This window comes from Medicago sativa, chromosome 6 (genome assembly GCF_051527215.1).
Source record: "Medicago sativa cultivar Bolivia chromosome 6, Bolivia_mono, whole genome shotgun sequence".
Taxonomy (NCBI): domain Eukaryota; kingdom Viridiplantae; phylum Streptophyta; class Magnoliopsida; order Fabales; family Fabaceae; genus Medicago; species Medicago sativa.
Window position 1 is genome coordinate 96387639 of NC_140754.1, and position 14827 is coordinate 96402465.

General features: G+C 33.7%; 2 protein-coding genes across 2 annotated transcripts; both read left to right on the forward strand.

Annotated features, from left to right (window-relative positions):
- On the forward strand, positions 1 to 774 carry LOC146918595 (uncharacterized). Its single transcript, XM_085722073.1, has one exon. It carries the CDS (start codon positions 1 to 3, stop codon positions 772 to 774), a length of 774 nt encoding a protein of 257 aa, XP_085578199.1.
- A 3987-nt stretch (positions 775 to 4761) lies between these two features.
- On the forward strand, positions 4762 to 7165 carry LOC146918596 (uncharacterized). The gene is made up of 2 exons (XM_085717459.1): positions 4762 to 4890; positions 6445 to 7165. Exon 2 carries the CDS (start codon positions 6445 to 6447, stop codon positions 6874 to 6876), a length of 432 nt encoding a protein of 143 aa, XP_085573585.1. The 5' UTR covers positions 4762 to 4890; the 3' UTR covers positions 6877 to 7165.
- The last annotated feature ends 7662 nt before the right edge of the window (positions 7166 to 14827 follow it).

Here is a 14827-nt window from a genome sequence, read left to right on the forward strand (position 1 = left end):
ATGACTCGTAGAAATAATCATATAGAAGCAGATAATGGAGAAGCAAGCAATACCGAAGGTGGTATGGAAAGAGCTATTCAAGCTATGGCAGAAATGGCAGCAACCATTGTAGAACAAACTGCTGCGAAGGCTGAAAGGGATATTCGAAAGCAACAAAGGGAAGAACGAAACGCTGAGAATAAAGGATTAGTAGATTTCAGACGTCACGATCCTCCACAATTTCTGGGAGAAACCGAACCAGAGAAAGCTGACTTATGGCTCGAAGAGATAGAAAAGATATTCGCTGTGTTGAGATGTCCCGACGAAGTAAAGGTAACATATGCATCTTACTTACTATTGGGAGATGCCGAATACTGGTGGAAAGGAACTCGCAAGATGATTGAAGCTAACAATCAAGATATCACTTGGGAAATATTTCGCACGAAATTTCTCGACAAGTATTTTCCTAGAAGTGCTAGAACTAACAAAGAACAAGAGTTCCTTCTCTTGAAACAAGGTGGAATGACAATTGATGAATATGCGGCTAAGTTTGAATCATTGTCCAAACATTTTCGTTTCTTCCAGGACCAAATTGACGAAGATTGGTTGTGTGAAAGATTTGAAGGTGGACTTAGATTTAGTATCAAGGAGTCTGTATTGCCATTGGAAATTCGTCAGTTTCAACCTTTGGTTGAAAAATGCAGAAAGATAGAAAGGATGAAAGAAGGTGGAATTAATCGAAACAATGTAGGAGGACCATCTAGGGGGAAATATCCTTCACAAGGATCAAACTAGAAGGGAAAGGCACCACAAAAGAAACCCTACTCACGACCTCCAGGTAACAACCGCGATCAACAACCTTATCGTCCAGTTGCATATGCTTTTGGAGGAGGACAATCGAGGAACCAACCTCTAAACAATATCCGAAAGTGTTTCAAATGTCAGAAAACAGACCATTTGGCGAACACTTGTCCACTTAAGGGATTGATATGTTATCAATGTGGAGATTCAGGACATTTTGCTAGAGACTGCCCGAATCAAAAAGTTGAACCAAAGATGAACAATGTAAGAGGTGTCAAACCAACTGTTAGAGGAAGAGTTTACACTCTGAATGGTGCTGAAGCTTCTCAATCAGAAGATCTCATACATGGAAAGTGCGATATGTCAGGTATCTTCTAACTGTACTATATGATTCAGGCGCAACTCATTCATTTATTTCCATGGATCGTGTGAAACAGTTAAATTTACCAATTACGACATTGCCTTTTAACTTAATTGTTTCTACTCCAACTTCTGAACCTATTTCTGCACATTTTGTATGTCAAAACTGTCCTATTGTTATTCAGGATAGAGAATTCCTTATTGACTTGATATGTTTGCCTTTAAAACAATTAGATGTGATTTTAGGCATGGACTGGTTATCTTTCAACCAGATTCTTTTAGATTGTGCACATAAGAACATAATTTTTCCTAACCCTGAGGTTTCTGGATTTATATCTGCCAATCAAGTAAAAGCTTCCTTAAAAGAAGGAGCTCAAGGATACATGTTATTATATTCTTTAGAAATCGAGAGTGAATTAGTATTGAGCCAAATACCGGTCGCAAAAGATTTTCCGGATGTATTTCCGAAAGATGTTCCAGGTTTACCCCCAGTTAGAGACGTCGAATTTTCGATCGATCTAGTACCTGGATCAAGTCCAATTTCAACCGCACCGTATAGGATGTCACCCAATGAGTTAGCAGAACCAAAAACTCAGATTGAGGACTTATCATCAAAACAATTCATTAGACCAAGTGTTTCACCTTGGGGAGCACCAGTGTTGTTGGTGAAAAAGAAAGATGGAAGCTTGAGACTTTGTGTGGATTATCGACAACTCAACAAAGTGACGATCAAGAACAAGTATCCATTACCTCGCATAGACGACTTGATGGATCAACTCCAAGGAGCTTCTATTTTCTCAAAGATTGACTTAAGAACATGTTATCACCAAATTAGGGTAAAGACATGGGATGTGTCCAAGACTGCGTTTAGAACTCGATATGGACATTATGAGTATCTCGTAATGCCGTTTGGAGTGACGAATGCTCCTGCAATTTTTATGGATTACATGAATCGGATCTTTAACCCTTTTCTCGATAAGTTCGTAGTTGTATTTATTGACGATATTCTTATCTATTCTAAAAACAAGGAAGAGCATGAAGATCACTTGCGTGAAGTTTTGAAGATTCTCCGTGAAAAGAAGTTATACGCAAAATTGTCAAAGTGTGAGTTCTGGCTTGAAGAAGTAAAATTCTTAGGTCACGTCATCACAAAAGATGGTATTGCCGTAGACCCAGCAAAGGTAGAGACGGTACTCTCATGGGAACAACCAAAGTCGGTGACGGAGATCAGAAGTTTTGTTGGATTGGCTGGATACTATCGAAGATTCATTGAAGGATTTGCAAAGATAGTAGCTCCATTAACACAACTTACGAGGAAAGACCAAGCATTCATCTGGACTAAAAAGTGTGAAGAAAGTTTCCAAACATTGAAGGAGAAATTAACAACGTCACCGATATTGGTCCTACCGCAACCAGACGAGCCTTATGAAGTCTATTGTGATGCTTCACATCAAGGATTAGGTTGCGTTCTCATGCAACATAGAAAGGCAGTAGCATATGCATCAAGGCAGCTTAAGACCCACGAAAAGAATTATCCTACGCATGATCTGGAGTTAGCTGCAGTTGTGTTTGCGTTGAAAATCTGGAGGCATCATTTGTATGGAGCGAAGTTTGCAGTTTTTAGTGACCACAAAAGTCTAAAGTACTTGTTTGATCAAAAGGAACTAAACATGAGGCAAAGACGATGGATTGAATTTCTCAAAGATTACGACTTTACCCTGCTATACCATCCTGGAAAGGCAAATGTTGTAGCTGATGCGCTGAGTCGTAAAACAATTCATATGTCTGCAATGATGGTGAAAGAGTTAGAGCTGATAGAAAAATATCGAGATCTAATAATTCATTTGGGAATGGTAAAGATATCAAATGGATTGATGGACACAATAAAAGAGCAACAAGCAACAGATGACGAACTTCATGAGAAGATAAGATTGATTGAACAAGGAACAAATTCAGAATTTGGGTTGGGAGCAGACGGAATTTTACGTTTCAATGGGAGGGTTTGCATCCCAAATAATCCGGAGACAAGAAAAATGATTTTGGACGAAGCACATAAAAGCAACCTAAGTATTCATCCAGGAACAACCAAAATGTATCAAGATTTAAAACAAAAATTTTGGTGGCCAGGAATGAAGAAGCAAGTTGCTGAGTATGTTGCCTCGTGCCTGACATGTCAAAAAGCAAAGGTAGAACATCAAAGACCTGCTGGAATGCTCCAATCTTTAGACATACCTGAATGGAAGTGGGAAAGCATTTCGATGGATTTCGTCGTAGGATTGCCAAAAACCAGGAATAATTTTGATTCAATATGGGTCATTGTCGATCGATTGACAAAGTCAGCTCATTTCTTACCTGTTAACACTAACGACAATGTAGAAAAGCTGACTCAGATTTATATTAAGGAAATCATTAGACTACACGGCATACCCTCAAGTATTGTCTCAGATAGGGATCCGAAATTCACATCTCATTTTTGGAGGAGTTTACAAAAATCTTTAGGAACCAGATTAAGATTAAGTTCTGCATATCATCCACAAACCGATGGACAAACCGAGAGGACGATTCAATCCCTAGAAGATTTACTGAGAGCTTGTGTCTTAGATAACCGGGGAAATTGGGATAAATTGTTACCATTAATTGAGTTTACCTACAACAACAGTTTTCATTCAAGCATAGGAATGGCACCCTATGAAGCTCTGTATGGAAGGAAATGTCAAACACCGTTGTGCTGGTATCAAGATGGGGAAAGCAGCATTTTAGGACCAGAGATTGTACAACAAACGACCGATAAAGTCAAACAGATCCGTGAAAAGATGCGTACCGCGCAAAGCAGACAAAAGAGTTACTCAGACAAACGAAGAAGACCTCTTGAATTTGTGGAAGGTGATCACGTATTTTTGAGAGTCGCTTCAACGACTGGGGTAGGTAGAGCTATTAAGTCCAGAAAACTCACTCCTAAATTTATTGGACCATATCAAATTCTTCGTTGTATTGGTCCAGTGGCATATCAAATTGCTTTACCCCCTTTTCTTTCAAACATCCATGATGTGTTTCATGTTTCACAATTAAGGAAATATATTTCCGATCCATCTCATATAATTGAGCCTGATGTAGTACCGTTAAAAGAAAATTTGTCATATGAGTCATCACCTGTACGGATTGATGACAAGAGAATTAAACAACTTAGAGGTAAACAAATTCCTTTGGTTAAAGTCGTATGGGATCAAACGACGGGAGACACCACGTAGGAACTAGAAGAGAAGATGAGATTTCAATATCCAGAATTATTTGAAGGTATACAAATTTCGAGGACGAAATTTTATTTAGTGGGGTAGTAGTGTAACATCCAAAAATTTAACTTATATTTAAAAGTGTTTTAAAATAAATAATAGAAGAATAATAATAATAATAATATAAGAATTGAAAAGTAAGGGGGGGGGGGGGGGGGGGGGTGGGGACAGTATTTTTGTTGTTAAAAAAAATATATATATATAAAAGAATAAAATTTTCTTTCTCCCCACGTTACTTTCTAATAAATAAAAAATTAAAAAAATGGAATGGATAATTAAAGGAAGAAGATAGGAACCGTAAGTTTTCTAGTAAGAGTATACATTCATCTTCCTATAAATAAGGGTTTTTGCCAATCACCAACACACAACACAAAAACTCTCTTCTCTCTAAGAAAACCAGGTGATATTGGAGCTGCTTTAGACGGAAACAATATAACAACAACTTTCGAAGAAACCGAAGGTAAGGGGAATTACTACTAATAAGTTTTAAAGATTTTGCATAAGTTATGTGCTTAAGTGATTATGTGTGAGTAAATAACTCTACTTGTGAGAGTTAATTTCTCGATGAGGTGATAATTTCTAGCGATCAAGTATATGTCAAAGGGCATCGACTTATATGTGTTTTAGTTAATATAATTAGGAGTATTATTTTAAAAATGTAATATACAAGTAGAAAAAAAAAGTTTTGTAAATGATTACTTGATTAGATAGTTCTATTATGTTTATTTGGTATCACTCTTGAGTAAGTAAATGAATATGCTAAATTTTGATAAGTACTATGTGAATTCGATGTATGAATTTGGTTTGAAAACATATGACTTATAACAAAAGTGTCGATTATGATTCGACGTGATAACTTATAACGTTGATAGTGAGTAAAAAACTTCTCTTAAGAAGAAATAATCTAAGAGAGATAGTTGTATCTTACTTTATTGATTTTGATGATATCTATTTAATAAAACCTTGACTTATAGGTAACTTGTAAAAGAAAATGTTTAAGAATGCAAAAACCATGATATAATTTAAGAGTACTATAACAATAGGATAACTTATCTTGAAATATAGGTATATATATAGCTTATGGCAACATCATCTAAATCAAATATGTACTTGTTAAAAGTGGAAGTTTACTCACTGGTTCAATATGAATTCCATGAATGATTACCTACTATAATATAATACCCGTACACTTAAATGCACCAGGAACAGGATTGAATATTTTTGGTTGTAAAGGTAGCTGGTTTAAGCACTATATTATTTGAATTAAACATAATTCTGAAGGGCTGATCCAGTTTAATGAACAAATGATAATTATGATATATACTTGTTTGACATTGTTGAGTTGAGTTTGAGTAATTGTCTTGTCTAGAAAGTAGGGACAATTAAGGAGCTATAACAGGTCCCTATACACTCAGGTGTAGATGGGAACGAGGATAGTTATGGTTTGGTTACTTTGAGGACCTATCGAGGGCACTTGTGTTTCGAACGCCTATCAATAGTTGGGGATTGCTTCCCGGCTGAAGGTACTCGTACTACCCGACATGGTGAGCCTGACAAAACTAGACTATCTATAATAAGGTAGTGCGATCGGACTAGAATGATTAGAGTTTAAGTATATCTTGCTCATAATACTAATAATCATGTTATAGTCGCCGAAACGGCTTTATGCTCATTAGAGTGGAACCTCCATGGAGTAGTAAATTGTGAAATGAAAAATAAACTAGAGTCGAGAGAAAAGTCAAAAGAGTTCATGCATGTGTCAAGTTGAATGTCAAACTATTAATGCTAATTTGACCTTTTAAAAGATAGTTTTTTTTTTATATGCTTTGTAATTGCTGGACAGTGGATGAAAAGAAAAATATTTATGTAATTATCATATTGTTATATATAGATTATTTTCTTTTTCCTTATGTAATAAATCACGTGGAAAACTTGTGTACGAGTAATTCACCCTTCTTTGTTTGTTTTTGTATCTTGTTGTTTTTGTTTTTGGGTATGTTCGGATGTTTTGTAGATGATGCCAGGGAGATATTTAGCTCACTCAGGAACACGCAGGATCGAGTTCCTTGAGGATCCGAGGGATGATGTTTGGGAAATAAATTTGGCCACCCAAACATTGATCTTTACCGGACTTGTTCGCACTACCACAGGATTCGGTGGCCAGCCTACTATTACTATTGTTACTCATGAGACCACAGAGATGATTCTACCATTGCAGAGGTTGTACCTAGCTCTCCATGACATGGGTGTTGTCCCACCTGTAGGACCAGACCCACAAGAGCCTATAGTTCCCCCGGTTGTTGATCCTGTTGATGTTGCTGAGCAGGGAGGAGGAGGAGTCCATGCACCTGAGGAGGAGGATCCAGAGGAGGAACCAGAGGAGGACCCAGAGGAGTACCTTGAGGAGGGAGAGTTCATTGGGGGAGACCCTAATGGCCATGTTTAGATGTGACTTCTAGTGTGTGGGAAAGAGTTTAAGAGTGCTAATTAGTTTGTTATGTACTTAATGTCTCTTAAAACTCTTTTATTTTGGATAGTAGTCAGCCTTGGTAACATAGTAGGACTGATGTAGTTTTGACTAATGCATTTTGGCTCTAGCTAGATGGTAATTATGCTTTGTTTATATTAAGTCTCATGAAGACTTATGGATCATTGTAAAATATTCACTATGATGACTTTAGCATTATAAGCCGCAGGCTTAGACCGAATGATATGTATATATATTATGATGTAAATATTTGTTAATTATGTTTCAAATTTATTTTGTTGTGTAAACCTACAGAAGAAACATTCAGTAGAAAATAAGAAAGAATGTTATTAAAGAAATATACCGAAGCATGCTATTATTTTGTTTCTTTGTTTTTAAAAAGAAACATACGAAAAAAAAAATGGTGAGAAAGAAAGAAAAAAAAACATAATAGTTAAGACGAGAAAAAAAAAATGAATATTATTATTTTGACGCGGCCGGATTATATTTATTTACATTTTGCGATTTTTATTGTATGTAACGCACCCTATAATGTGAGAAAAAAATAGGGGTGTTACATCAGCACAACAGTTACCTTCATGGTAATTATGAAAAGAAATAACTTGAACACCAAGATTACCGGCATTATGCCATCTGTTTCGAAGCATAATTGGGACTAAAAAAGCATTTCTAAAAATCATCAGGGCACTGGTTGAGTCGCTTTCTAACGTTCTTTTTTTACATCATTTCTCACTCTTGGAAGCAACATAAGCTTGTAAAAGTGCTCAACCTTTTTTGCACCGAAATTAGAAGCAAAAATTCTAGTGGCTTGAAACAATAATAGCTTTAACACTTTTCAGATGCAGTAACATATAAGACATCCACCCAATTTTTCATTGAGGGGATGTGTTTAAATGCGTTGGGGATTTTGCCTACTGTATATCTACTAAAAATACTTGCAACCCCGTTGTATATGTCAATAATTTTTTCATCCATTTTAGGCATTGGTGGATTATCTGGGGCAACAGTTCCTGTTAATCTTTTTCATCAAATCCACCAAAATCATCAATATACATTCGGAACCTCTTCTACACCGCGAAAATCATAAGTTCTGCAATAATAATTAACAATGTTTTATGAGACGGAAATAAAAATTTTAAAGCAACTCTTGTGTCAGAGTTGCCATTACCACGAGAATTCCAATATAGGACAATCATTGGGCACTTGGAGAAGCACCCATTTGAGTGGGTTCTATACGGAGGTTTCCCAAGGACATGTTGTCTCAATTTCTGTTTTTGCTTCTTGGACTGAACCGGTGTGGATGGATCTTCCGCTACTTTTTGATCGTACTCCCGAATTCTATTCCATAATTCCATATCACGTTGAATATTTAGGTTTTGTGATGAACTAAAATTTCACTTTGTGTGAGCATGATATTTCCTTCGGACATGACAGAACCTGCGTTACCATCTACCGTATCTGCCAAAAAATCAGGCTGAATCGCGAGCATGCTACTGCCTTCGGACATGACAGAACCTGCTTTACCATTATGAACTATAGTAGCTGCGAAAAAATCTGACTGAACTGCGAGCATGCTACTACCTTTGGACATGATAGAACCTACGTTACCATTAACCTGCTGAACTACTAGATCTGCCAGAATTTCAGATTGATGGGTGAGCTATTCAGAAGAAGCAAATGGCCGAAACAACAGAATTTTGGCTTGTGAGTGTAGGTGGAGCAAACCTGTATGCACCTCAGATTGCGATTCATTGAGCTGGGCCAGCGAGGGACTCATCTCCCTAACATAAGCAGATAGAGCTAACTCAGCGTTCTCATGCACATCAACGTGCTCTACTGAAAAGGTAAGCGGAATAGCAGTCATAGAAGTCTCTAGAACGCTCACGTCCTGAGAGTCCTGAAGCGTTTACTCCACTACATTTGAATGCACATCATTGTGCGTTACTGCGGTAACCAAACCCAACACAGGGCTAGCGGGCTGAGGCAACCTTCCCATTGGAATTTCATCTGTAACATTTGCAAGGCAAAGCTGAACGAATTGGTGGAAACATCCGTTTGTGATTTACTGAGTTCGGCAAGCGAGGGACTCATCTCCCTAACATAAGCAGAAACAGTTAACTCAGATTTCTCTTGCACGTCAACGTGCTCAACTGAAGAGGGGAGCCGAACAGCTGTTGGAACAAAATGTGTTTAATATTGCCACCTTAAGTTTTTATGAAAACAAGGTATTAAAAATTCAATTGGATATGCTAATAATTGTTCAAGTGTGCATGACCATAGACTAAAATTTATAAGTCTTTAGACAAAGTATTGGTCCTGGAAGAACAAATGAGAGCAAAGGAATTTACAAAGGAAGCTTATGTTGTAAGTCTGAGTCTGAAGACAATCAGAGTCTGAAGACCATCAGAAGCTGACTACCAGAGTCTCAAGTTCGTCAGAGTCTGAAGTCAAGAATAGCATGATGATTAGTTATTGCTTAATTACTTACACAAATCAACTCATTCATTTATTAGGAAAAATTAAAAGTTATAAATGAGCTATCTTCTCTACTTTTCTTATTCTTGTTTTTATTCTAAGAATTTCAATAACCGTTCTCATATTAAATCGTATTTATAGCATTCTCAAATGAATATTGCATATTTATTATTGATGTTTAAATTTTGATTAAAAATATACTCTTATTTAAGGCTTAATTACATAACTGATCCCTTAAATAATTATGAAAATTTGATTTGGTCCCCTTATTAATTTTCGCCCCATTTTAGTCCTTTAATTTACCTCTGTCCATCATTTAAATCCATTCTGTTAACTTTTGTTAAAAAACATTAACATTCATCTTCCTCCTACATCAACTTCATCCTCAAACCCAAAAAATTCATCATCTTCATAACCAAACCCACCGAAATTCATAATCATTTAAGGGATCAGTTATGTAATTAAGCCCTTATTCAATGTATGGTACGTTTTGACTATAATTATATCTCTCATGTAAGGAAGTAGGGGTGTACATGAGTGAGTTTGAGTTGGGTTTAGTCGAACCCAATACTCGAATCATGTAGGATACTCCGGTTTGGGTGAGATAAAATAAACACCCGTTATATCATTGGATGAGTTTGGTAATCCCACTAATTTATAAATTGGGTTGAATTGGGTAATGAGTTACCCAATTTATTTTTATATATTTTTAATATTAAATGACTAAATGACAAAGTACTCATAATTTTTCTTAAATATTACTCTACTTTTTAATTTTCATAAAAAAATTGGTTAACTTATTTTCATTATAATTTTATGTATCATAGAATAATAAATTGTAATATCAAATAATAAACTTTATCATAAAATATTTGCAACAAACTAAAGTTGCATGACATAAAATTGTTTTAGTATTAAAATAAACAAAAAGTACAACATCTTGACTATATCATATTTTGATTTTCATTATATACAGTACAATGTGTATGTTTTGAAAATAGAACTTGGTTTATAACCATAACCTTTAATATTTTTCTTCTACCCTATAAAAATAGTAATAAAAAATATTTACATTATTGAGTAAGTGAGTTTTTTGGATTTGGATCTAGTTTTACCTGAAACCCAATTATTATTATGAGTTTTTCATTTTTAGAAATTATACCCACCTAATTACCCGATCCAACTCTTTTTTTTTAGGTGAATTTGAGGGGTTTTCTAGATTGACCTACACCCCTACAAGGAAGAGTCTTAAGAGGGAGAAACAATGGATGGTGAGGCTTAGATGGCGCGGTGTCACACACTGAGACTGAGGCATGTAAAAGAAAAGGATAACTAGGGACCATAATTAATGTTCGTTTTTTTTTTTTTTGAGGGGATAATTAATGTTCTTATATTTTTGTTGGTCCACGTAATTTTATGTCAACATCCATCAAAACGAACGTTGTTCTGACAAATGATCTCACATGGACCTTCCCAAGTGCTTTCTTTCTTTAAATGGTACAATTTTTATTTTTATTTTCTTTCATACAACTTTATTTTATTCATTATTTGAACATCATAAACTTCATGTGATTCAAGCAAGACCTTTGTGATGTCGATTAAGAATGTGACCTTGCATGCGGGAATAACTAACTATTTTCATATCTCATTGCATAATTCATGCCCTTTATCATCCATCAAAGTCCCTTGAAAATACTTTCAAATATTTTTTGTTAGGGTTAGTTTGTTAACATATTATTAGTCTATAAATTAATGCAACGACTTTTGTTTTTGTCTCTCAAACAAATTTGTTCTTATTTTGACCCTTTTACTATAGAGTGTGACAAAACTTCACCCATGTAAGCAGTACTTATTATGTTTTTTTGTAGTGTTACGATGTAACGAGGAAAAAAGGAAAAAAAAAAGAAGAAAAAAAAAGGAAAAGTCAAAATTAAATTTCAAGCTTATTTTTTGGGATGAGAGATTTTATGTTAGACGAAAGACAGTTCCAGTGAAGCAGTGCTTATTATGTAAACCTTCATATAAAACTTCACTTTTAATCGTATGTCCAACAATATATGACATTGATAATTATTGATATTAATTATGTATCGACTTCTTTGGACAACTTTTAATATGGTTGCTCTTATATTTCATGATAAGTGTGATCACATCTTCAACTAATTCTCATGTTTTTTTTAAGGAATTCTCATGTTTTCTTTTGTTGTTCTAATTTGTATTGTTTCCTTTGTATTGGGATGGAAATGAAATAGTTCTATTGTAGTAAACATTTTCTTTGTACCAATAGTAAACAAAAATTAATTTGGACAACGTCATTCATCCCATATTTTTATTTTTTAGGGACTTTCAATTCAATCTATCTATCTATATATATAAAGAGTGACATGTGACATGCCTAACAAAGGTGCTGCCTTTTCCACAATATTTTATTTTGGGTACGACTTATTTTTTGACAATAGGGAAAGACTTCTAATTTATAATTATATTATATTAGGCTTAATTAATGATTTGGTCCCTTAAGTTATTTGTTGGTTACATTTTGGTCCCATAAGTTATTAACGTTAAAATTTGGTCCCTTAAGTTATTTGTTGGTTACATCTTGGTCCCATAAGTTATTAACGTTACAATTTGGTCTCTTAACTTATTTTTTGGTTTCGTTTTGGTACCTTAACTCTTCCTCCGTCAACCACTCTGGTCCTTTATGTTATTAGAGTTAAGGTACAAAAACGAAACCAAAAAATAAGTTAAGGGACCAAAACGAATCCAAAAATTAAGTTAAGGGACCAAATTGTAACGTTAATAACTTATGGGACCAAAATGTAACCAACAAATAACCTAAGGGACCAAATTGTAACGTTAATAACTTATGAAACCAAAATGTAACCAACAAATAACTTGAAGGACCAAAATAGTAATTAAGCCATTATATTATTATATGTTTTTGGATATTACATAGTCCATCCAATAATTTATAATTTTTTATTTAAATCTGCCTCTCCGGTATGTCTATCACCAATAATGAAAGTAAAAAATTGTTATATTCCACCTAAAAAAATTGTTATAATACTCTGTAACATCGGCTCACAATTTATGAAAGTTATTTAAATATTTTATATACATACCTTTTTCAATGGAAAATTTATACATACTATTATAATAAAAATCCTGAATTTGACTAAAAAGATAATAAAATCATATAATGTCAAATGAGAAATGAGAAATGAGAAATGAGATAAGAGATCATTGTGCTTATCACAAAAAGATAAGACAACATTGCTGATAAATAAAACTAATTTGAGAGTTTTTTTTTGGACAAAACTAATTTTTTTTGGTTACAATTGACAAAACTAATTTGAGAGTTAATACTATTCATAATTCAGTTTTTGTTTGTCAAATATCTTAGCGGTCAGAACTTGATCTTAGTTTTTGCTTGTCAAATATCTTAATAGTCAGAACTTGATCTTTTAAAGTGAATTAGTGAAAAATTTTAAAATAAAATTTCAGCCTCTATACATTGGAACATATTATTGACAGAACTATGTTCACAAGAACATATATTATATGGTTAAAATCTGATTGTTTGAACCAAAAACGGAGGACCCCTGCTTATTTGCTCAATTAGTCATTTTTTTCACTCATGAATTGGCCAATTTGTCATGTAAAAGTAAGTCATTTATATGAATTGAAATTCAGGTAGTAGCACAAAGTTTATCGATGTCCACCTAAACAGCATGCATGATGTTTTAACTAATCTACTTTGTAAACTATTTATATTTGGACTCTTGAATGAAATTGATAATTTTTTTTTTTTTTTTGCATTTGTTTAATTAAAATGATTGAGTATGATTATTTAACCTTATTATAATCTAATCTAAGAATAAGAGTGATGCTAATTTGAAAAAATTTCAAGGTATGACTTCGAGTAGGAGGAGGATAACTAAATTTTTAGTAGGAAGGTTGGAAGGGTGATAGTGGAAGGGGTTAAAGGTATTCAAGAAGCAATCTTTAAGCACTTTGATTCATATTTAAGATCTCACATGATTGTATAGTCTCTAGTTTCATTCGATTGAAGAAGATGAAATCGGAAAACTAATTAGAATCTTTGATAAATAGAAGGGAGACAAGTTATTTGAAATTGTATAGCTTCAAATCTTTTGACCAAACGATGTTAATTTTGTATTCTTAAAAGAGCTATGGGTAGATGTTAAGTAAGATTTCATAAAATTCTTAAGAGTGTTTGAGAAACGTCCTTTAATCACTTTGAATCACATTTAAAATCTCACTTGATTGGTCAACCTTTAGTTCGATTGAAGAATATGAAGTAGGGAAACTAGTTAGAGTCTTTGATAAATAGGAGGCAGCCAAGTTATTTGAAATTGTATAGTTTCAAAAGTTTTGACCGAATGAGGTTAATTGTGTGTATTCTTAAAAAAAATTAACGGGAAGTTAAAATTTTACTATCATTGTGTTAATTCTGAATAAAGGGTAATCTACCACTTGAAGCAAATTTAAGTATTTCTATGTTTTGGTTCATATACAAGGTTCTAGCTAAGGTACTTGAAAAGAGATTGAAGGAGGTTATTAGTAAGGTGATTTCAAATATTGAGCCTGCATTTGTTAAATGAAGAAAGAAATTTAGTGTTTTCAGATATTGAAGGAAAAAATTCATTGCATTTCAGTAGTTAAAATGTGCCAAATACGCGAGGTTACATCATCTATAACATGGGAGCTATGATTAAATGAGGTTGTATGATCTAACTAGTAAGCGACCTCATTCGCTTGCCTCCTGTTCAACTCGACATGAGAGTTCTGAAAACTATTAACTAACAATTGTCTACAAGTGGATATGACACGTCCAAACTCACCACTATCATCTATATCTGAATTCACATGATCAACAACCCTTTTAGAATTAAGAGAAAAATTTACGTTGTCGAACTGGAGACCCAACATCCATTGTAAAGCAGAGTTCAATATTTGACTGAAATAGTTTTTTTTTTTTTACCAAAAAACATAAAAATCAATCATATATTTTATTGAGGAAATAAATTATATTTATTTTTGGTAATAATTTAGAAAGGACATTATTTGATTGCACCATACATACCATGCTCTGTTTTTACTTTTTCCTCAAGACACGCACGTTAGAAAATGGAAAGACAAAAAACACTAAAATTCGTTCTAGTAAAATATAGAATATCTCTCCATTTTAAAGAGATATTCTAGTAAAATATAAAATTTGTTCTAGTAAAAACACTAAAATTTATGGAAACAAAAAATGTAAATAATAAAGATATATGTTTTTTTAAGGATATGTTATTTTTTAGGATATATTATTATTATTCCTCAAAAAAAAAAGCATCTAAAATTGACAAATGTTTCTTCAAAAAAATAAAAAATATTGACAATATTTAATAAAATATAAAAATACACC

Bases quoted from the DNA above. Each gene is read 5' to 3' on its own strand.
- LOC146918595 (XM_085722073.1), top strand. From the start codon at position 1: ATGACTCGTAGAAATAATCATATAGAAGCAGATAATGGAGAAGCAAGC.
- LOC146918596 (XM_085717459.1), top strand. From the start codon at position 6,445: ATGATGCCAGGGAGATATTTAGCTCACTCAGGAACACGCAGGATCGAG.